We start from the raw sequence: 22,399 nt of genomic DNA on the forward strand, positions 1-22,399 counted from the left end.
GTTTAAAATGGCTCTTCTTCCTTCCTCTACGTTCTTTTTTCTTCCTTCTTCCTTCTTTTTCTTCTTCTTCTATTTCTTCTTTTTCTTGTTATTCTTCCTTGTTCTTTTCCTTCTTGTTCTTCTTCTTCTTCCTTCCTCTTCCTTCTTCTAAAGCATTTTATTTATTTTTTTTATCTGTTTATTTAATCGCTCTTGCCGAGCTGTGTGTTATGAATAGAATGTAAATAAGTGCGGTAAATAAATGTCATTTTTTCAAAATCAAATCTTCCTTCTTTTTCTTCTTCTCCAGAAGTGGAAATATTTACAGCTACTAGCTAGCTCGCTAGCAGATTTTCCATTCAAATGATGTCCCTAATGAAGTGTCTTATTGTAAATAAAAAAAAAGTTGGATATTGTATTGATTCGTGCGCATAAAGAACATTGAAATTGGATAAGAGAGATCAAAAATAAATACCTCCCGTTTTCTTCTCCCTGCGGTTTTATTTTCAGTACCACATGTACTGAACTATACGTGCAGGTAGATTTCTCCACATGCTGCACTTTCATTCACCTTTGAAATTCTCACGCTGTGGCGTGTTTGCTTGTTAGACCTCCAAACCCCCCACTGGCTGCTGCGGGGCCCCTCGGACCTTGCAAGCACAGCCAAGAAAGCGTCTGTCCGACCGGTGTCAACTATGTGTTTACTGTAAGGGGGGTCAGCCTGGGCATGCCGGGTCCAGTACGTCTCACCTGCTGTCAGTCATCACAGCTCTGATAGCGACTTGAAAATATGGGATTTTTTTGTTGTTTGGCTGTGCTCATAACAAGGGATATGAAACCTTGATTTAGGAGTAGGGCTTGTAAGTCAAGGTATTGCTATATGAAGTGGGTCCAATCTGAGAAAGGCATCTCTGTTTTCCCCCCAGCTTGTCGCATACTCAAACATTTATGGAGCCAAGACTTCACTATGTGGTCGTGCCTTTACGTATGTTTCCCCGCCATCATAACACGCTCGAACATAGGCGCCGCTGTTTTCGAATTTGCACTCATCCCAGCTGCTCATTCTTTTCCCAAAAATACCTTTTTCCTCATATTCTTACCTCAGCTGTTCTTTCCAAGTGTTTGGGTGTGAGTTGTTGCTCCATGCTCGAAATAACTTTATTGATTCAAATTGAACGCGGCTCACCAGCCACAGTTGAGCCCGCTTCTCTTCTCTGTGTGTGTCGAGCTGCTGTTTATCGTAAAAGCGTTGGCCTCACGTCCCCGGCACGCAATTGGGCAAACACACAAACCCGACATCCGGCTCGCTTTGTGATTGTGTTCTTTAAAGCTGTCAAGGCTCAATAGTGTTTGCTAAATGTTCTTTTCCAGTCATGTGTCTGTAAGTGGAGCCTGCCCTCGCTATCCATCAGTATCATTTTTCTTCAGTGTTGAGCAAAGTCATCCAGGGCAAGATAGAGTGAGTCCATCAAAAGATGCTGTTGACATAGTGAACATGTTGGAATGAGGGCGGAGCAAAGGGGAGGCATTAATGTTCAAATCCGTCGACAATGTGTTTGAAGTGTGTTTTAGTAAAAACTTTTTTTTCCTTTTTTTTTTAACTCAATGATTGTGATTGAGGAAACCTAACGAAGAGTGCAAATGTCGTCAACTGTTTTTTTTATTTTTTTATTTTTTTTATGGGAACGGACAAAAAAAAAGTCTTGACCAACTTTGGTTTGATCTTTTAAGCTGTGGAAGTAACAAAAAGACTAACTATGGCCAACAGATGGCAGCATTGGGTCCCTTTTGGAGGAGATCATCGGGTATCGAAACAATCATTGACGCTTGTGAATATGGCGTACCTCTAGAAATTTTACCATTACAAGCAGCTTGTGATTGTTCAAATTTTTTGTCACGTCAAATCTACTGCAAAGACACAAAGTCACAAAGGAGAGAAAAGATGACGGAGATAATCGCACAATTAAATGCTACTACTGCTAAATAGTTTCTAAAGTTTGTAAAATGCAAAATTGTTAAACTGGTGAATATTTTTTAAATAGAATAGTTTGCCATCAAAAGCACATTTACATTGCTGTTGTTGGTATTTCATAGAAAATTCATGTGTTTGAGGCGTTTTATTAGCATAAAAGTCACTTTTCACAAATAGCTTGTTTGCTGCGTTTTTTGGAGTAAAATTGGTGATTTGGGTGAAACCAGCTGATGTTTTACCGCTGATTAGTAAATATAAATAAATAAATAAAATGGCTACAATTGAAAGAGTTCATATGCTCTCCTCTAGTCTATCCTAATGCAAATGGGTTCACTGTCACATTTTTGATGCAAATACAAATGTAATAATAATGTAATAACATAATATTATAATAATGTATATTACATTCGATTTGTAATGTATATTACATACATGAACGTTCTTTACTATTTCATACAGAGCAGTCTTAACTGTGAAACAACCGTGTATATGTAAATGTCTCATACTAGTGTTATGTATAGACCCAGCACTATCAGCCCCTCTTGGGCGTGGCTGGCATGTGTTTGCAATTTTTTACACTTGAACCCTATGAACTCTGCCTAGCAACAAGCGGCCAGGACAAAATCAGAGCTATAAAGTTTTTTAAATTTTGCAATGCGTGAATGATTCTTTGTGCAAGGGTAGCAAAATGCAGAGTAGAGGAAGAAATTGGGGGACTATTCAGCGGACGACCGTGCTTCTGGGCACCATGTTGGGATAGTTAATGACTGGTGCGTATGTCAGTTGCACAGCTGTGGAAGGAGCCAGCCAGCCAGCTGAGGAGTGAGTGCAGAGGGAAAAGGAGATGAGGAGTGAGAGAGAGATGCAATGGAAGGGGGGGGAGGGAGAACTGGACCGATATGAGGTATTAAGCCGTGCGTACACAAGTGGAGTAAGCAGACAGGGAATTAAAGAAGGAACAGAGAGAGAGAGAGAGACCATGCCCAGATATTTCCGAGTCTTCTCATCTTCCTCCAGCAAGTCGAAGAAAAAATGGCAGAGGCTGTCAGCCAAATCTTTGCAATTGTTGCTTCTGTGTGAGGCGTTTGGTCAATTCAAAAAGAAAAAAAGAAAAAGCAAAGCGGAGCTCATAAAGGGAAAGTGACTCAAATACTGCGCTGTCTTGTTAGATTTATACACGTCCGTCCTGCCCTGTTACGTCAACGCTGGCTTTTCAAGTCTTAAAGAGGTTCTAAAAGCCGAGTTTTGTACCGGAAGCCATTTTTCTCCAGGATCGGAGTAAATAAATACACTGCGGGAAGTGGAAAGGACGCTTCGTGAGGATTGCTTTGACCTTGAATTGTCCTTAAGCGCTCACTTCCTCAAGGGTGTTGATTGAGATCTGATGGTGGTTTGAGATTAATTTGGCGAACGCTGGTACACGGGTGCAAAGCTGGACAGAATAATACGTACCGTCAAGTATTGCATTATTGACGTCCTAATTTGTGTTTTTCTTTGTGTCCCGTCAGGCAGACTCGTGAACAGGAGACGCCCCCGGATTTCTTCTATTTCTCCGACTTTGAGAGACACAATGCTGAGATTGCTGCCTTTCATCTCGACCAGTAAGTCCAGCCTCTTACAAACGTAAAGTTCAGATGGGAAAATTTTGTTCTTTATCTTATCATATTCTCAGTTGAACTATTTACTGGATGCCAGAAAGATCGAGTACACAGCTGTGGAGCCTTTTCTGATGAATGCGGAAGAAGGTCTAATCTATTCAAAATGGTCTCTACTCTTGTACTGTCTTGGGGCTCATCTTACCCCATATGAAAATGTGTAACCTGGTGGTCTTAACTGGTTTCAACTGGATAAGTGTGCCAGAGTGCAGATATACAGAAAGACGACAATCCAGGACAGGTCACAGCGACACAACGGCCTAGCTCAAGTCACTTTTTTTTTCCTTTCAGAGCTCAGTATTGTTTATTCGGCAGTCTTCCCGAGTCAGCATGTCATCATCATCGCTCTTTTTTTTTGGGGGGGGGGTGCATGCGTGTGTGTTTGTGGTCTACCTTTTGTTACATGGTGGGGCCAATATTTCGGGGCCAACCCATCCTTGTGGGGCCATTTTGCTGGGCCCCACAAGTTTAGAGGGTCAAGACTTGATTTTAGAGTTTAGGTTTGAATTGGGTTATGATTGAGGTTAGGGTAAGGAATGGGGGTAGATAATCATTTTTGATGGTTGGGTTTAGGAGAAGGGGCTAGGAAATACATGATGTCAATAAGATGGCCCCACAAAGATAGTAAAACAAACTTGTATGTGTGCGTGCATGCGAGTTTGTGCTCTTTAATTCACCTGAAACCTGTTGTAAATCCAAGACCCTTCACCTTAACCGGATACTTCAGAGTCCCATCAGAGTCTTGAAGTTGTCAGGAGAACAGAGGAAGGATCAAAGGGAGGGAGGATGAAGCAAAGTGAAATCCAACACCATCCAGACGCCAGATACATTCAAGTCACCTATCTAATCATTAATAGGCCTAATCTAACACACACAAATCCATTTCTGGAATGAAATTAGACATATCAAAGGGACAATCCTGTCAGTGGCCTTGGGAAGACGAAAAATGTCCATCGGATGTTGGTGACAAGAAGGTGAGGTCAAATCTGTGAACACGGAGGGACAAGGTCCCGCTTGATGTGGTGCTGATTTCGCTTGGGCCCTGATTGCTAATCTGCGTCTCCTCATGTCAGCTCGTTAAGCACCTGGCAGGGAAGACGGCAAAAGCTGCACAACACTTGATGTGAAGGGCACCTTTTGCCTTTGGATTATGAGCCATTATTTCTCATGAAGACCAGAATACTAATGTGGGAATTATGTTTTTCAGCTGTTTTACATCAAGGCGTCAATTAGCATAAAATGATTAGAACTATGATTGGAGAATTGTGAGACATTATATAGGAAATATCACTGCTAAGGTGCCCTCGAGCAAGGCACCAACCATTGTGTAACTATGGCGTCATGGTGACCTGTACATTCCTTTATGTAACGCAGGCTGTCGTTGGTTGGGCAATACCGCCTTCAAATAATACATCAATTCTTTTTTTTCTTTTTCTTTTTTTTTACAAAAATCCCATTTCCCGATTTAATCAGTGTTTTACCTTTTGCTTGTAGAAAAATCCAATGACAGTGACATTATTCAAATCTAGTTTGTTGTTTTTTCCCCCTCCCGGGTATGTCTTCATTTCTCCTGACACCAAACGAGCTTTGAAACTGTTTGCTTTCAGAATGCCTTTTTTTCCAGCCCACCGCATTAACTTCCACAGAAATGATAGAAATAAATATTGTTTATTCGCAGATAATGTGAAAATAAGTGCTTCCTCTTGGGAAGATGGAAAACAATGCGAGAATGATGAGTGGGAATTAAATGCGCTTGTTGCTTTTGGGGGAAATATTTACTCGAGCAGTGATTCTAGAATTTTTACCTCCTTAAAAATATAATTAATTTCCAAGTGTCACCATTATGATGAAATTAAAATGTAATAGCCTAGTGGGCCTTTATTTATTTTTTATTTTTTTTTATTTTATGTGGGTTTTATGAGGGAAAAATTTACTTTATTAACGATTTGATTGAAAAGTTTACTCAACTTTAAAACAACCACCGCGACATACAAAGTGCTGTGCATGGAGCAAAAAATTGTCACGCAATAAGACAACAAGAAAGTTAAACAGTAAATTAATGACATAAAAACACTATAATCACTACACTCAAGGGTTTGGGAAAGTCATGAAAAATAGAGAAACAAAACACTGAGTGCTTTTTTTAAACGAGGTCCTCTCTATTTGCAGCCAGCTATTTTTGGGGACTCGAGACAGAACCCTGCTGTGAAAAGTGAAAATCTACAAGTAATTGGAGTCAAAATAAATGACTTTTTCATGGGTCTATAAATGATTAATCAACTCTCAAAAAGAATTATTTATCAGCATTATTTTTGATAATTGTGAAGCATTCCCACATAAATGATTGTGATGTTTATGCTCCACTTTTTTTTTTTTTGCCTTGAAGCAACTCCCACGTATTACTTGCGATTTACACATTTGCTTCCCGGGGTATATATCATCTGATTCCAGATTGCTTACAGTTACGTTTAATATACATTTTTGTCCCCATTCATTTTCAATGGGACTGACAACAGATCATCATTACCAGGTGTCTTTTTGCAGGTTTGAATCCCACCTCCAACTGTACTTTGCAAACCCATGGCCGTTATGCTAAGTGATGTACATGTCAACCAATTTACATCAGGAAATGGATTTTAACTCATTCACTGCCATTGACGGCTAAAAACGTCAAGAATTCTTTAGTTTTACATTTTTCCCCCTCTTTTGTTAACAAGAGTATGAAAAGCTAGAATTTTTTAATTGTACATTTAGAACAGATATGAAATGTGTGATTACTTGTGAGTTAACTAGGGAAGTCATGCGATTAATTACAATTTAAATTTGAATCACCTGACGTCCCAAATTTGTAATAATCTTTTCTTTTATTTATTCACTGCCATTGGCGGCTATAAACGTCGAAATTTCATTTTAACTATTTCTATTAGTTTAACATTTTTTTCCACTTTTGTTAACAAGAGTATGAAAACCTAGATTTTTTTTTTCATTGTACACTTATAACAGATATCAAATTTGCGATTAATCGTAATTACAATTTTTAAAAATTCATTGCCTTTCGCCCCTAATTTTTTAAAATTCTCTTTTTTAATTCATTTATAGCAATGAATGAGTTAATTTCACTGAAATAATTTAAGCAAATGCATTCAAATCTTAGTATTTCCATGCAATTTCTGCCGAAATTGCACTTTGTCTATTTGATTTAGTTGTTGATTTAATCTGAAGATGTGGGGGTTCACTGTATAAACGATGCATGTTAGCAGGGACATGCTATAAAAAAAAAAAACGTATTTAAAAAAAGAAAGAAGTTTTCTTTTTGTTAGGGAAATCGTCGAAACCTCGAAAGTGGCCCATCCGAGGTTATTTTTGCAGATCCGTTCCAAGTCTTGACAGGTCAAAAACCAACAATGGTGCACAAAAACATTCCTTATGTAACGCAGTAAAAAGAAGACACCGAGCAGAAGGTCAAGGTCTCCTATCTTGCCTTCTTATTCTAGTTGGCGTCTGAAGACATTCGATGTTTTCATCTTTTACTGCTTTTATATTCTCCCCTTTCACTGCCTCCATCAATTTCACTTCTCTCAAAAGGCGGAGCTCGTACAGTGCAGCCGCGAGCCCCAAAGGCCGTTTGTCAGCGCCAATGAATGCGGCCCTCCCACAAGCAAGCAAGCATCCCACCCAACAATGACTGCATCCTCCTTACTTAGCTAAGAAGCACGCTCGGGGGAAGCTTCATGCAAAGGCTACAAAAAAGGAATGCTGGTGTGCGTTTTTTCTTTTCTTTTTTTCATCCCGGCACAAGACGAGAGTGAGGTTACAACACTTGTCCGTTCACATGTGCGCCATCATGGCATGAATCCGCTCGCTTCCTTCCTTCAGGCGCAATGACACACTTCTCCGTAAATTGCATTAGCAGCAGCCTTTGTCAACAGTCTGCTTCGCATCTGCTGCTCTTCTCGAACACGCACACATACTGGCAGCATATGTGTGTGTGGGTTAAGGGGAAGGGAAGAGGAGGAAACCAAAAGCAGGAAAGGCCCTGTGCCCGTTCTAAATATAAGCCAGGCAGGCTTTGCCAAAAGCAGCACTTGACTTTTTTTTTTTCTTCCTCCCTCTTATTTTGTCTGTTCTAAATTAGACCTGGGCTGCGGAGCGGCTGCTGCTGGTGTTGCAGAGCGAGGCTGCACTGCCTCCCAGGGGGCCCGTCGCCGCACAGAGCCTCCTTTTAAAAGCAGCACTAACAGCCAACGCCGCTTCTCTTATGGGCTACGCTGCCATTAACACACTTCATTATGTGATTGGATTTGCTTCAGCTGGGAAAAACTAAGGCAGAAAAGAGCAGGTAGCAAAACATATGAGATCAAATACTGTGCTTAGGCGGAGACATTTATTCAAGCAGGGGTGGGCAAAATGGTAGGCACAAAGACCGCATTTTATTTTTAAAACTGGACCATAACAAAACCTCCCAAAACAAGCATTATGCTTGGGGCTGTTTTTGTGGCCTTCCACAATGTGGAGGGAATTATGAGCAGTTTGAAATAGCATTCAGTTTTAATACAATACAATACAATACAAAAACAAAAAAGCCATGAAGTCTTATGCTAGAAAGGAAAAAATAAAAATGTCAGGAAAAGCTTCCTAGAACATCAGAGCTTTATTTGGAGGTAAACTGAGGCACATGACTCTGAATGTGATTTTTTTTAAATTATTAGTGAATATGTGGTTCATTTTGAACATTGCCACATTCTAGTTATAAGAGGGTGTGTACACTTGTGCAACCACATTATTTTAGTTGTTTGGTTTTGCTTCCCCTCGCAAAGAGATTTTAATTAAAAAAATGTTTGAATTGTTGGTTAATTATAGGTCAGACTAATCGTATGTGACATTTTATGGCATTTTACCAGGGTTGTGTAGACTTTTCATATCCACTGTATATAAATAATAATAATAAATAAATAATAAAATAAATAAATAAATATATTTTTTAAAGAGTATGTGAATGATGTAAAATAAATAAATAAATAAAGTGATGCTGTTGGCATTAGCTTGTATGCAGACCGTGCCAAACAAACACTGCTGTGCAGCCATCTGGGTGGCTTAAATAAACGTGACTGAATTAGTCTGTTACTTTGCTCTATTTGACATTATGGCCAAGTGGGCAGTGCCATGTCACAACCAGCAGATGGCGCTTTCTTTACTTTTTATTTAATGCCGATATTCAATTGGGTTTAGTGGCTGCTACTAGAAACGGGACATTATTCAGTCCCATCAGTTTAAGAGACAGTTGGCTGCACTGAGAGAAAAGGGGGTGAATAATTCCACATACCCTACTTTTCAGTTATTTATTTGTTAATTTATTATTCTTAATCTCGAAACTATAGTTCTTGTAAGATTGCGACTTCAATTTTTATTTTCATTGCGACCTTCATATTGTGTCGCCAAAAGCTATGAATTCTGCCTAGCAACGCGTGTGCCTAAACAGGAATACATTTTCTCTATTCCTCAAAATCTTTCCTCACCGTTTTTCCACTCTTTTATTTTGGTCTGTCCGGTTCTCCTTCCGCCCCCAGGCCTGTCCATTAGCAGTTGTCAGGGGCTATCAATTGTTAAACAGTCAGCGCTGATGTCGTACTGAAGACCACAGATGCATAAAATCGACATTTGGCACGCACACATCCGCCAAGGAGGACCTCTCTTCTCTTCCTATCACAACAATCCCACAACCTGGCTTTCCACTTAAAGTGTGCCAGCTCAAATCGCATGAACCACAAAAGCCTTAACGCTTGGTGCATAAATACAATTTCCCGGAACGGATGGTGAAGTTATATCTTGCCTCGCTTTGACATCAGGATGATGTATGTGTGTTGTGTGAGTGGAGGTTAAAAGACGTCTGGTGTGGAATGGTGGCCACACATTGACCGCTGATGCAGTGTGGTCATGGTGCCCCCTGGTGGCGACATCCGTCATGATGAGAGACATATTTTAAACAGCAGTTGTGCCCCAGTGGCCTAATGGATAAGGCACTGGCCTCCTAAGCCAGGGATTGTGGGTTCGAGTCCCATCTGGGGTGTGAACTTTTTAGTCCAATTTTTAAAATGGGGTTGTTTTAATTGTCGTCACCCACTATGTTGATATCTTAATCATCTTGTGTCTTTCTTGGCTTGCTGTAGGATTTTGGGCTTCCGCCGCGTCCCTCCAGTAGCCGGCAGACTTGTCAACATGACCAAAGAGATCCGAGATGTCACGCGGGATAAAAAGCTCTGGCGGACATTCTTCATATCGCCAGGTAGCGGACACCTCGACTTAGAGAAAGCATAGAAAAAATGTAAATTATTAATATAAAGCTAATTGTGAAATAATACTGGCAATGTTTATTAAATGGAAGGTACCTGCAAGCGGGCTTGCATCAAAGCACAGCAGTTAATGAGCTATGCAACTTTTTGGTCACGTGCAAGTGGCGGCGTCTCACGGGACCGAATTTACTCACAGTCTCAGCAATTAATACAAGTCACTGAATCCCTCCAGGGGTCGTTAATCTTGTCTGAACGTCCTTCCAAAATATGTGTGGCGTGAATTCTTAAAGAGCAAAAAGAGAGTGCGGGCATGAAGAACTGAATTTGACTACAACTATAAATGTAATTTGTTTTCTCATTATCATCACTCACAAAGAAATGAGACACACTATATTTGTATATATTGTGGATCTTCATATATTGTATGTTTAATATATATTCACTCACTGGTCGAATAAAGGCCTACATGACAAAAAATGACTAATACAGGACCACAGCAAATGCATAGCAACTAGCAAGATCATCATCATAAGAGACATAGCAACTGCATAACAACTAGCAACATCATCATCACAAGCTACAAACAAGGACCATAATATCATAAGGGACATAAAAACGGCATAGCAACTGACAATGCCATTGCCGCTAGGGAAATCATAAGGGACATAGCATAGCATAACAACTGACATCATCATCACAAGCGATAAACAAGGACCATAATGTCATAAAGGACATATAAACCGCATAGCAACTGACAATGTCATTGTCACTAGGAAAATCATAAGGGACATAGCAACTGCATAACAACTGACATAATCATTATCATATGATGATGTCATAAGCGACATAGAACTGCATAGCAATTGACATAATGTGATCTTCAACATAACAACTGACAACATCATCATCATCATTATCATCATCACAAGCGATAAACAAGGACCATAACATCATAAGGGACATAGAAACAGCATAGCATCTGACAATGTCATCGGCACTAGGAAAATCATAAGGGACATAGCAACTGCATAACAACCGACAACATCATTATCATCATCACAAGCGATAAACAAGGACCATAACACCATAAGGGGCATAGAAACCGCATAGCAACTGACAATGTCGTTATCATTAGGAAAATCATAAGGGATATAACAATTGCATAACAACTGACATCATCATCACAAGCGATAAACAAGGACCATAACATCATAAGGGACATAGAAACCGCATAACATCTGACAATGTCATTGGCGCTAGGAAAATCATAAGGGACATAGCAACTGCATAACAACGGATATCGGCATTATCATCATCACAAGCGATAAACAAGGACCATAACATAAGTGACATAGAACTGCTTAGCAACTGACATGATGTCATCTTCACTAGGGACATAAACTGCATAACCACAAACAATATCATCATCATTTTCATCATCATCATTATCATCACAAGGGCCAAATAAGGACCATAACATCATAAGGGACATCAAAACTGCATAGGAGCTGACAGTGTCATCGTCACTAGGAAAATCATAAGGGACTTAGCAACTGCATAACAACTGACATCATCACAAGGGACAAATTAGAACCATAACAACACGATGACCCCATGACCCAACGCAAAACACAGTCATAACTACCCTCAACTCGTGAGGAAACTATGCGTGTATATACACTTTATAAATGTACGTCCATTTGTTTCAATCTGTCCTTAGCCAACAATGTGTGTTTCTACGGAGAATGTTCGTACTATTGCTCGACGGAGCACGCGCTGTGCGGTAAGCCCGACCAAATAGAAGGATCCCTGGCCGCCTTCCTCCCGGACCTGACCCTCGCCAAGCGCAAAACCTGGAGGAACCCGTGGAGACGCTCCTACCACAAACGCAAGAAGGCAGAGTAAGAAAATTAACACTTTGGTCATCCTAATGAGAAAAGACACGCGTGTGGAAAAATATGTTTTGATTATGTGATACTCAGATGGGAAGTTGACCCGGACTACTGTGAGGAGGTCAAACAGACTCCGCCCTATGACAGTGGTACAAGACTTTTGGACATAATGGACATGACCATCTTTGACTTCCTCATGGGTCAGTTGGATATGTTTTGTTTAGATTACATAATTTACTATGTAATTTCTACCATCAAAAATCATTTATTATATTGATTACTTACTGATTACATATTACATTTCATAAGATGGCAAATGTTTGGTTTCCGTTTGTTGTCATTCCCAATTCTTATGTAATTTCTGCATTAAGAATCATTTTGATTTCTTTGATTACTTACTGATTACTGTTTTTTTGTTTGCATTTGCTGTAACTCCCAAGTCCTAGGTAATTTCAATATCAAAAATTATTTTGATTACTTACTGGTTGGTTACTTATTAAATACCTTAATAATGTAAATTTTCGCTTACCTGATGCTGGCTGTAATTACAAATTTATATGGAATTTCAGTGTAAAAAATATTTTTGATTATTTGCTGATTACTTCTTAGATTCTTCTAAGATGGTGAATTTTTGGTTTCTTTTGGCTTAGTTACCAATTTCTGTGTAAGTTCTATGTTAAAAATTCATTTTGATCACTTTGATTACTTACTGATTACTTATTTCTTCAGATGATTTTTTTCCCCTTGCTTCTTGATTCTAATTTATATATACAGACACACACACAAATTAAAATCAAGAAGCAAGGAAACTAAAAAAATGAAAAATATCTGAAATTGGTAATATAAATTCATACATATTCGTCATAAATGCTCTTTCCTGTTTCTGGACAGGAAACATGGACCGGCATCATTATGAGACGTTTGAAAAGTTTGGAAACGAGACATTCATCATCCACTTGGACAACGGCAGGGGGTGAGAACACTTCATGCATGATGTTTTGGACAGCCCTCTCTAATAGAAAAGTAGTGCTTTGCCGCCATATTGTGACATCTTTATGAATCTTTTGGGGAGCGTCATCATTCACAGTTCAAAGTTAACCCTCCATTCTTGTTTCCTCCTCTGCAGGTTTGGAAAACACTCCCACGATGAGAAGTCCATTCTGGTGCCACTGACACAGTGCTGCCGGTAAAATGATACTCATGTGCCCGTGTGTGTCGGAGTGTGCGCTTGAGCTAATGATCTGGATTTTGTGCAGGGTCCGCAAGTCGACCCACTTGCGTCTGCAGCTGCTGGCTAAGGAGGAGTACAAGCTGTCCACCCTGGTGGCAGAATCCCTGCTGAGGGATCGTCTCAGTCCCATCCTCATCCAGCCGCACCTGGACGCCATGGACCGCCGACTACGCCAGGTCAGCACTTTTGCACTCACTTTATGTATCACGCCATTAGCGCTAGTGCAGCTACTTTTAAATACATGGAAATGTCATGGAAAAGTTTGTCCTTGTAGTTCAACTAAAATGAAACTCAACAACCTACACACATTAGATACTCTTTACCTACATTAAAATAATTTTCTATTGTTTCATACTTAGTCAAATTTTTTGATGGTGAATTTGGGGGCTTGTAGTAAGCTATAATCAAAATAAAATAAAATATTACTTGTGAAATTTCACTCTGTGCGAGCCTATATAACGGGTTTCACTTTTTGAATTGAACTATTCTGCTTATTTCTAATATGATATTATAATTCAGTGAGGTTCTCAAAGAGAATCACTGTTATGCTGGCTCCCTCTAGTGGCATGTCAAAGAATCACCAAAAAATAAATAATAAACATTAAATGCACGAAATAATACAATGAACGATATCAGGATAACTTTTTTTTCCAGCATGCATACAGTCTGTTAAAAACATTTTCTAATATCAAGTACAGTGCTTTTTAATTTTTTTTTTCACTTTTTGTGTACTGTAAATTTGTATGAAATCTAAAAAAAAACGCATATATATATATATATATGTCTTTTATGTAAGAAATTTTTATGTGCCCATTATTACAGTTTTTTTTGGGGCGGGTGGGGGTTACATATTTGCAGTGGCTTTCAATCATAAATATTGGTAGCTCTACTTTTTTTTCGGAATAAAATCACCACCTCATTTTTGATGAACGCTTAAAGGTAAGTCTACTACATTACTATTTTTTAATATTCCCCATTATAGTGGGACTTTTTTTTTTTTTTTGATGATACTGATATCAGAAATTTAGCAGCACAATATTACATATTTTCGTATTATTTGTCTCTGCATATTTCTAAAAAAAAAATGATTGTGTAATTTTACAATTTAAATCCCTCATAAAATTGAATTTGTTAAACTAACTGAAAAGTAACTCATCCGCTAATGTCATATTGATCAGTATCTATCGGCAGCCAATCACAGGCACTTCTCAATAACGGTATTTACTGAGAGCTGTTGCCCTGTTATTATGTTTTAATTTTCCACTGTGCTATCAGTTTATATGATTGGTCCATGTTTACTATTTACGATATGATACCATACAATTTGGACAAGATTGTTCTGCTTTTTTTTCCAGGTTCTGCAGGCTCTGGTGGAATGCATTGAAAAGGAGGGCTACAGTTATGTGGTGGAGGACGACCTCCAAATGAGCCAATGGACAGAGCAGAGCGGGCCGAGGATGAGGTAGCTGGCGCGAGGTGACGTCCACGTTGGATAAAACTTGAGCTCGGAGGGTTTCAATTGCCTCCTGATGCCATGTGAGCGCTTTCAGGCCAAATTTCAAATTTCCTGAAGGTCAGAACCCAGCGGACGCAACAGAACTCAACGCGGATCCGCGGTTGATCTGGGATGGGACCGTTAACTTGAGTCGGACCTCCCCGCGTCACCTCTAAAATGACGTTGCAGCCAGACTTGTCTCCTTGTGGACCTTTTTTTGAATTCAGTGAATTCTGAGGGACTTGTCGATATCCTTCAAGCTGACAAATGTGTTTCTACGTACCGATGACATCACAAATGTTCAATTGAGTTGTCCTGGAGGAGGTGCTGGTTGTTTTTGTCATCTGAAAAACAATACAAAAAGTAACTTGTGTAAAGTAGAGGAATTTATCTGCTATTTTATTTCCTATTAAAGCTATTTGGGGTTTAAACCATTTTAATTGGAGTGCAGGTTAACTCGTGAATTTGCCCATGAATATTGCCCATAAATGTCTTGGTGAGAGTATTTATTGAAACCCCTATTTATTGTTTGAAAACAAATAGGTACAAACTCAGCCTCAAAAATAACATCATAGTGATGTACTTTCTTATTTGCCCCACAAGAGGGCGCTATTGCTGTGCGCAAAACAAGCAGGTAGGTCAGGAAACGTAACAAGAAATTGGGAAGAACATGTTTACACTTGAGTTTGTGTCATTTAACTCTCAACTGCTGTCTTATTTCTATCACCAGTTACAGCATTAGGTACGCTTGCACCATGTAATTAACTCCCAATACAAGGGCTTTGTCAAATAGTTTCTTATATTTGATGTTATATTGCTTGCAGGTGTACCTAATATTGTGGCCAGTGAGTGTACATGGTACCAAAAAGCCAAATGTTAATTGGGTTTGTTTGTTTGTTTTTGTACTATAATTGATGTCCAGGTGTTGCTATCGCGGGGAGATTATTTTTCGGGGGTGTACATTTCTTTCATCAACAACAGCTTTGACGGCTGAGCTGTCATTGGCTCAAATTTAATATATACCATAGGAAAATCTAGTGCCTGTGCAATGATAGAAACTTGAATGTCTGGTTTCACTTCCTCCCGGAGACGAGTACGGATAAGATGTGTGAGTTGAGTGTGTGCTCATTCCGTCTGTTCTACAAAAGCTTTTCTACAGTCCTGTGTCAATGCATTGTGTGTGGGTGTTTGTGAGGGGATCCATGGCGAAAAAAGGTTTATTTTCATCAACAGGACATTGTTTCTGTGGAATTTTTTTCCATTTCTTTGCATCATGGTTAAAGTGCAATAAAACAAAAATAAACAGAAACCAAAGTCTTCTTTTTTTTCCCCGCAGGATTATTTGTTTAAAAATATATACAATAATGTGAAAATCTACCATTAATCGACACCCTCGCTATTGAATTGCCTGGTCATGCCACAAGATGGCGGCAAAGGACTGTTTTACACTGGCAACAAGTTACCACGAGATGGCGGCAAAGTAACACAGTTATATGGGAACTACTGTACGTGAGGGTTCACTGTTGTGTACGTTTCGTAACGTTTTTGTTTGGTGTGCGTAATTTTTGTTAATGGAAAATATGTGCCCTGGCTAGAGTATCATCTCAACAACATAAAGATAAACTCAAAGTGAGCCAAAAATCAGAGTAATATAAAAACGTATGCTGGTTAACGAGAGTTCACGGGAAAATGGCCGCCAGACACGGAATTCATCTCAAGATCCCTGTGCTCTATTATGTTGTGATAACTTTTTAGTTTTTATCAATCCACCCCAACACGCACAAATTGAGTGGAGGAGGCGGAGCCGGACAACTACTGTCTGCATCGAGCCGCAGACAAGCCACCAGGAAGCATCGTCATGGGAACGAGTCATGACGATGCTTATCAGCTCTCACCTCCAACCCACTCGATTCAACCTCACGATTAGCCCAAACGAGAGAAAGGCTGAAATGGTGATGTAAAGGAGTCAACGCTGTTAAAAACATCACGATTCCTACATTACCCATAAGGCACCGCACTTGTTGCAATGTTGATGGTCACATTTAGCTATCTTCTAAATACATTTATTATTTCTTCTTCTGTTTTCATTTTTTAAGTTTATCTCGTCTGTAAGGTTCAGACAGAAGTTTATATGCATTTGTTTCTACTTTCTTCTTATTTATTTATTTATTCATGTGACTACTTATCATATTATAATAGTTAAGATGCAACCAAATAACCATTGATAACATCACTGTCATAACAACAGCTGCTTTATGTTAAAAAAAATCTGCTTATAAAATAAACTCTACATATACATTATTTTTTTAATGTAATTTTCAGTTTTGATGTATAGTTCCAAATATCTAGTCATTTTTTATTTTAAACTTTCCAACTAGTGACTTCAGGTGAATATTCAGCTCCTTTCTAAGAAAAAAAAAAGATCTTAATTTCCATTTACTGAAAATAAATATTTATTTTCTTACTGGCTGGAAGAACAGGCCCTTATCCATCTTTATGACTTGCAAACTGCATCATGTAATATGTATTTTTTTTTTTAAGTACTGTAACAACTTTTGCTGGTGCTAAACTTTGTATTACATTTTCTTTATCGTGGTTGTCGTTGCCTCATATCAAAAGTTATTATTATTATTATTATTATTATTATTATTATTATTATTATTATTATTATGCCGTATTACCAGAAAGGATACACCGTGTAATCAATGGCAATGCGACTTCTGAGCTTTGTAATGTTAAATGTGGCGTCCCACAGGGGTCATTGCTTGGCCCTCTCTTGTTTTAGCATCTGCATGCTATATAACGTTAGTTCGCTGAGATTAAAGAATGTACGACTTATTTTTTTTGCTCCTTAACTATAAATGAACTTAACCAGATGCCTACAAAGGTCTACAATGTGCAAAGCTTTTCATCCCACTATTACAGTCACCGTCCCAAATAATCCACGAGTACTCGTGTCCTGCACCAACGGGCCCACACACGGAGGCCCTCGCAGACCTCGGGGTGTTTTCCCCGCCTCGACCGCCTCACGGGACCCGTACAATTGCTCCGTTCAGAGTCCCTCAAAAATACCCCCCCCCCCCCCCCACACACACTATTTTATAGACACGGAAACAATTTACGGTCATTACAGATCATTACAGATAGTATCTCCAAAACTTCCCGTTGTTGACTAAATGTCTGCCAGAGTGGACACACACACACACACACACTGTACAGTCAAAAGAGTTAAAGAGGAGGAAAAGGAAAACAAAGATGCAAAGGGTTTGTTTGTTGGTTTGGGCTTAGCAGGTTTAACTACAGCGGCAGCGATTAGACTATAAAAAGAAGCAAAAATAAAACATAAAAGCAGTTTGCGAGAACAGTGGACCACCCACAACCTTCTTGGATGTGAGTGTTTTTCTTTCCTCTCAGATAAGCAGGCTGCTACTGTGAGACGATCAGGACTCAGTACCGCATGTATCAGAATCAGATTTATTGGACAAATATGTAGTATGTAGAGTCACATCATGTATGAGAAAAACAAAAGACAAAACAGAGGGAGATAGAAGGGGAAGACTGGAGGTCCCTCTAATTAGCGTCCCGAGATTCTTAGCTGGAATAAATGGAAACATGGGGGGAAAAAATAACAAGGCCCAAATAACATGATCGATGTCGACTAGAAAAATTAAGAAATGATGATGGATGGGGTTGTTTTTTTTTTTGTGTTTGTTTTGTTTTTCGTCCCAAATCTGTGTAAAGGGGTTGAGGTCAATGCTCGGTCAAGTTTTTCAACACTAATCTTATTCAAGCGGGATTTAATGGATGTTGGAAAAGTGTTCCCTATGTTTAAAAGTTTTGTAAAATGCAAAATTCTATTGAGCATTTACATTGTACTGAAATACTTTTTGCATTAATTTAGCTATTATTTACATTATTTCATTAAATTGACTATTTGATTTTGTTAGAAATTAAAAAAAAAAAGTAATGAAGGTGGGGTACATTTGGAAGCTTGTAAAATACAAAATGCTATTGAGCATTTATTTGCATTGTACTGGATACTTTCCCCCCATTAATTTAGTTGTTACTAATTATTTCATCAAATATGATTTGATTTCACTGGAAATCCCCCAAAATAGAAAATGAGATGACGGTGGGGTACGTTGAGAAGTTTATAAAATACAAAATGTTTTTGAACATTTACATTGTGCTGCAATACATTTTTTTTGCATTCATTTAGCTGTTATTTAATTATTTAATTAAATAATTTGGGTTTTATTTTACTGGGGGGGGGGCGTTAAAAAATAAATTAAAATGAGATGATGGTGGGGTACGTTAAGAAGCTTGTAAAATATAACATGCTATCGAGCATTTACATTGCACTGAAATACTTTTTTTTTTTGCATTAATTTAGCTGTTATTTAATTATTTCATTAAATAATTGGCCATTTGATTTCATTGGGGTGTGGGGGGGTGGATGGGATGGAGGTGGAGCAGCAACCATTCGTGGAGATCATCCGGGGCAAGACAGAGAGGAGGGAGGGGGGTGGGGGGGATGTTGAGGGGGGTTCTGGAGGAGGAGGAGGCCATCAGCAGGAGAGCTCCCAGTGGACGTCGGCTGGTTGAGCAGAGCAGAAGGAGAAGAAGGTGTTGCTGCTGGAGACACTTTTTTTTTTTGGGTGGGGGGGGAAATCACACAACAAGTGAAGTGTAGACATGTTTGACACTTCTCACTATCCGTTCAACTGTTTCAATTATGATGGAGACGCGTACGCTTCTTGTAGCGCGGACCAGGAGAAGAAGATGTGTCGGCCCGCCTACAGGTAGGAAAGAGTGAAACTTCGCTTTTCGGTTCGCTATAGAAAAAGAAAGTTATCTCAAGGCCTTTTTTTGAATGAAGATGTACCATTGGCCGGTTTTATTATTTACTAAAATTGTCACATAAAAGGCTTGAAATTGTTAATCAATTATTAAATAATATAGTCCAAATTATATAAAAATATATGACACACACAATATTAATGCCATAAGTAGGCAAAGTCTCATATTTGTAGGTTAGCATGTTATGTGCATTAATAAAGAGATGTATTAAGTATACTAGAAATTAGTTGTTTTTTTTTAGAATTATTTTTAAATACGATTTTTATTTTATTTTTTATTTTTTCTTATGCAGTACAGCCTTTGAGATATTTTAAAGAATGCAAAATATAAGAAGATTAGAAATATTCTGTTTCCTTTGGAGAAATATATTAACAAATATGATTTGAACAGATTATTTTGATAGCTTTATATAGTGATTAAAAAAATACTTCACATTTTTACTTCTACTTATTTTCTATTTGACTCGACTAACTCTACAGTATTTTCACTTTTTTTTGGTTCAAGATATGGTCACGTGTACATTCTTTCATTGTTATATAGCTAAGAATGTAAAATTTATGTAATACACATAATCACATAATATTTTATTAACATCCAAAATGAATTCGGTACATTTCAGGGTCACTTGAATTAAAATCTGAATATTGAAGAATTTATGGAAAATACTAAATATTAAAGTAAATACTAAATAATTACAAATACATAAATAAATAAATAAATACGTATTTTCATTTATTTAAAAAATAAAGCGTAAATATTACTTATTTATTTACTCATTCCATTCTTTTATTTATAGATACATTTTATTTATTAAAAAATAAGGGGTAAATAGTATTTATTTATTTACTTATTTCAAGGTTCCAGTACTCTTTACATTATACAAGCAGAATTGTAATAAATAATGTGTGCGTGTTTGTGTCAGCTACATCGCCCTGATCGCCATGGCGATCCAACAGAGCCCCGAACAGCGCGTCACGCTATCAGGCATTTATGAGTTCATCATGAGGAGGTTCCCTTACTACCGCTCCAATCAGAGAGCCTGGCAGAACTCCATCAGGCATAACCTGTCGCTCAACAGCTGCTTCATCAAGGTGGACACATATGATTTTCTTCATGTCGAAATTTGGAGGTTTAAAGCGTCTTATTGTTGCCTCGCAGGTCCCCAGGACGGAGGGAAACGAGAAAGGAAAAGGCAACTTTTGGACTTTTGCCACAGGATGCGAATCCATGCTTGACCTCTTTGAAAACGGAAACTTCCGGCGTCGCAGGCGCAGGCGGAACATGAAAATTGGCCTCCGCGACACGGGAGAGGCTCCGCTCCGGCCCGCCGACAGCCCCGGCAAGCAGCGCGCGCCCGCCGTCCGCCACCCCCAGGCGGACTCCGACCTTTGCCCTTTGAACCCCCACAGGCCTCGACCGTGCCCCACGCCCAACCCCCTCGCCCCGAAACCCGAGTCGGAGATCAAGTTCAGCATTGACTACATCCTGTCTACCCCGGACCCGCCCGTGTCTGGGTTCAGATCCTCCCACATAGGCCCGGCAGGACCACCCATTCATGTTCTGGAGCCCCATCATCTGAACCTGCACTTCTGGACCCTGTGAGGGTGGGGGCCGAGCCGGGGCCACTCACACACTGGAGCAAACTGTGAGGATTTTTTGACAGACAGTAGTCATTTTATTGACTTTAAACTGTAATTCAATGAGAAACAAACTAGAAAGGTACAGTACAATGTGTTGGCTTGCATCACGGAAACAAAAATATTGGATTTAAATATAATGCAGAGTAGTGTAACAATAGACAATAGTGTTTCACATAGCCTACATGAGCTATATAGCTTTAATGACGATTTTGCATATTTTGTCTGCTGTCGACACTAAGTTAAACGGACCGGATAGAAAAAATAGCTTCTGAAAAATGTTTATGCCAAGGTCAATGGATGAGATGTTTGCCTTACATTCACACATAAAATATACACCTGATTTAATTATTAGCAGTATAAACAATATGCTAACCCATCAGCTTACAAGTGAAATAATAGGTAACATTCGGTAACAGTTATGAGATATCAATGTGTTGGGACAAATTAAAACCTATGAAATCACACAAACAAGTTGAGCCTCGTTTTATCTTCAAATCAACTCTGTATCGAATATTCATATTATTTATTTCTAAACAAGCTTATAAGGAAAGTGAAGTCAAAAATGTTGTTTCCAATAATATTATGTTCGTGGAATATGAATTAAGCAGCAAAATCAACCAATTTGTATCCATCTCAGGGGGCGGCCATTTTGTCACTTGCTGTCGACTGAAAATGACATCACACTTCTTAAGCAAGTGACAAAATGGCCGCTCCCTGAGGTGGTATTTTGCTGCTTAATTCATATTCCACAAACACAATATTAATCAGAATACCTTGTTTAGTGGTGACATTTTAATTTTTTTATTTAACAATTAAAAATGTAATATGTATTTCAATGGTAAAAATAGCATTTCATAATACTGTATTGTAAACATACAGTAGGCAAATTAAATGGAATTAAATTCTGGTGTGACCACCTGTGCACTGACGTGCGGTCAATATAGGCAAGGTAGGCACTGTTACCCCAGGCGGAAATGAAAGTTGAAACTGTTTGCCTTTTTCTATTTGTTTTAATTATTTCTTTCATTTCAGAAAGCCTACACTGCCTATACTTTAAAAGTGACAACATTTGGTGATTTTCATACCTCAATTAAAATGACTCATTACTTCGTCTGGCCTGCAGGCAAAAATGCAGCAAAAATTACCCTCCTGAAGGCACCCGGCTAGCGATGTCTGTTTGCGCATGCGTAGTCAGTTTCCCGATAGAAAAGTCCTTTACGCAAATTGGCAGATCGCTACGCAGCCTGTGCACATTGCATAGCAAAGCTGGAGAATATAAAACTATTTTCACGCCTTTCTTTTGAGGGAAATCGCCATCTTTTCAAGAATAGCTACCGGATCTTCAGCAAAGTAAGAGACAAAGAATTATGCGTAATTTTCACAAA

The 22,399-nt window shown here is 38.8% G+C and overlaps 2 protein-coding genes and 1 non-coding gene across 3 annotated transcripts in view; all 3 read left to right on the forward strand.

The window, feature by feature from the left end:
- The window catches only part of fam20cb (FAM20C golgi associated secretory pathway kinase b), a 59,706-nt gene extending 43,878 nt beyond the window's left edge, over nucleotides 1-15,828 (forward strand). Inside the window, exons 4-11 of the mRNA XM_077550429.1 lie at nucleotides 3,460-3,552; nucleotides 9,774-9,889; nucleotides 11,617-11,797; nucleotides 11,879-11,988; nucleotides 12,680-12,761; nucleotides 12,915-12,974; nucleotides 13,045-13,195; nucleotides 14,375-15,828. Coding sequence (XP_077406555.1) covers nucleotides 3,460-3,552; nucleotides 9,774-9,889; nucleotides 11,617-11,797; nucleotides 11,879-11,988; nucleotides 12,680-12,761; nucleotides 12,915-12,974; nucleotides 13,045-13,195; nucleotides 14,375-14,485 — 904 coding nt within the window. The 3' untranslated portion in view covers nucleotides 14,486-15,828. The remainder of the gene's footprint in view (nucleotides 1-3,459; nucleotides 3,553-9,773; nucleotides 9,890-11,616; nucleotides 11,798-11,878; nucleotides 11,989-12,679; nucleotides 12,762-12,914; nucleotides 12,975-13,044; nucleotides 13,196-14,374) is intronic.
- Nucleotides 9,601-9,673, forward strand: trnar-ccu (transfer RNA arginine (anticodon CCU)). Its single transcript has one exon. It is a non-coding gene; the product is annotated as a tRNA-Arg (tRNA).
- A 3,339-nt stretch (nucleotides 15,829-19,167) lies between the features above and the next one.
- On the forward strand, nucleotides 19,168-21,444 carry foxl3 (forkhead box L3). Its single transcript, XM_077551357.1, has 3 exons — nucleotides 19,168-19,316; nucleotides 20,297-20,465; nucleotides 20,533-21,444. The coding sequence occupies exons 1-3, from the start codon at nucleotides 19,210-19,212 to the stop codon at nucleotides 20,974-20,976; spliced, it is 720 nt and encodes a 239-aa protein (XP_077407483.1). The 5' UTR covers nucleotides 19,168-19,209; the 3' UTR covers nucleotides 20,977-21,444.
- Nucleotides 21,445-22,399: the final 955 nt, after the last annotated feature.

Source organism: Vanacampus margaritifer, chromosome 18 (genome assembly GCF_051991255.1).
Source record: "Vanacampus margaritifer isolate UIUO_Vmar chromosome 18, RoL_Vmar_1.0, whole genome shotgun sequence".
NCBI lineage: Eukaryota > Metazoa > Chordata > Actinopteri > Syngnathiformes > Syngnathidae > Vanacampus > Vanacampus margaritifer.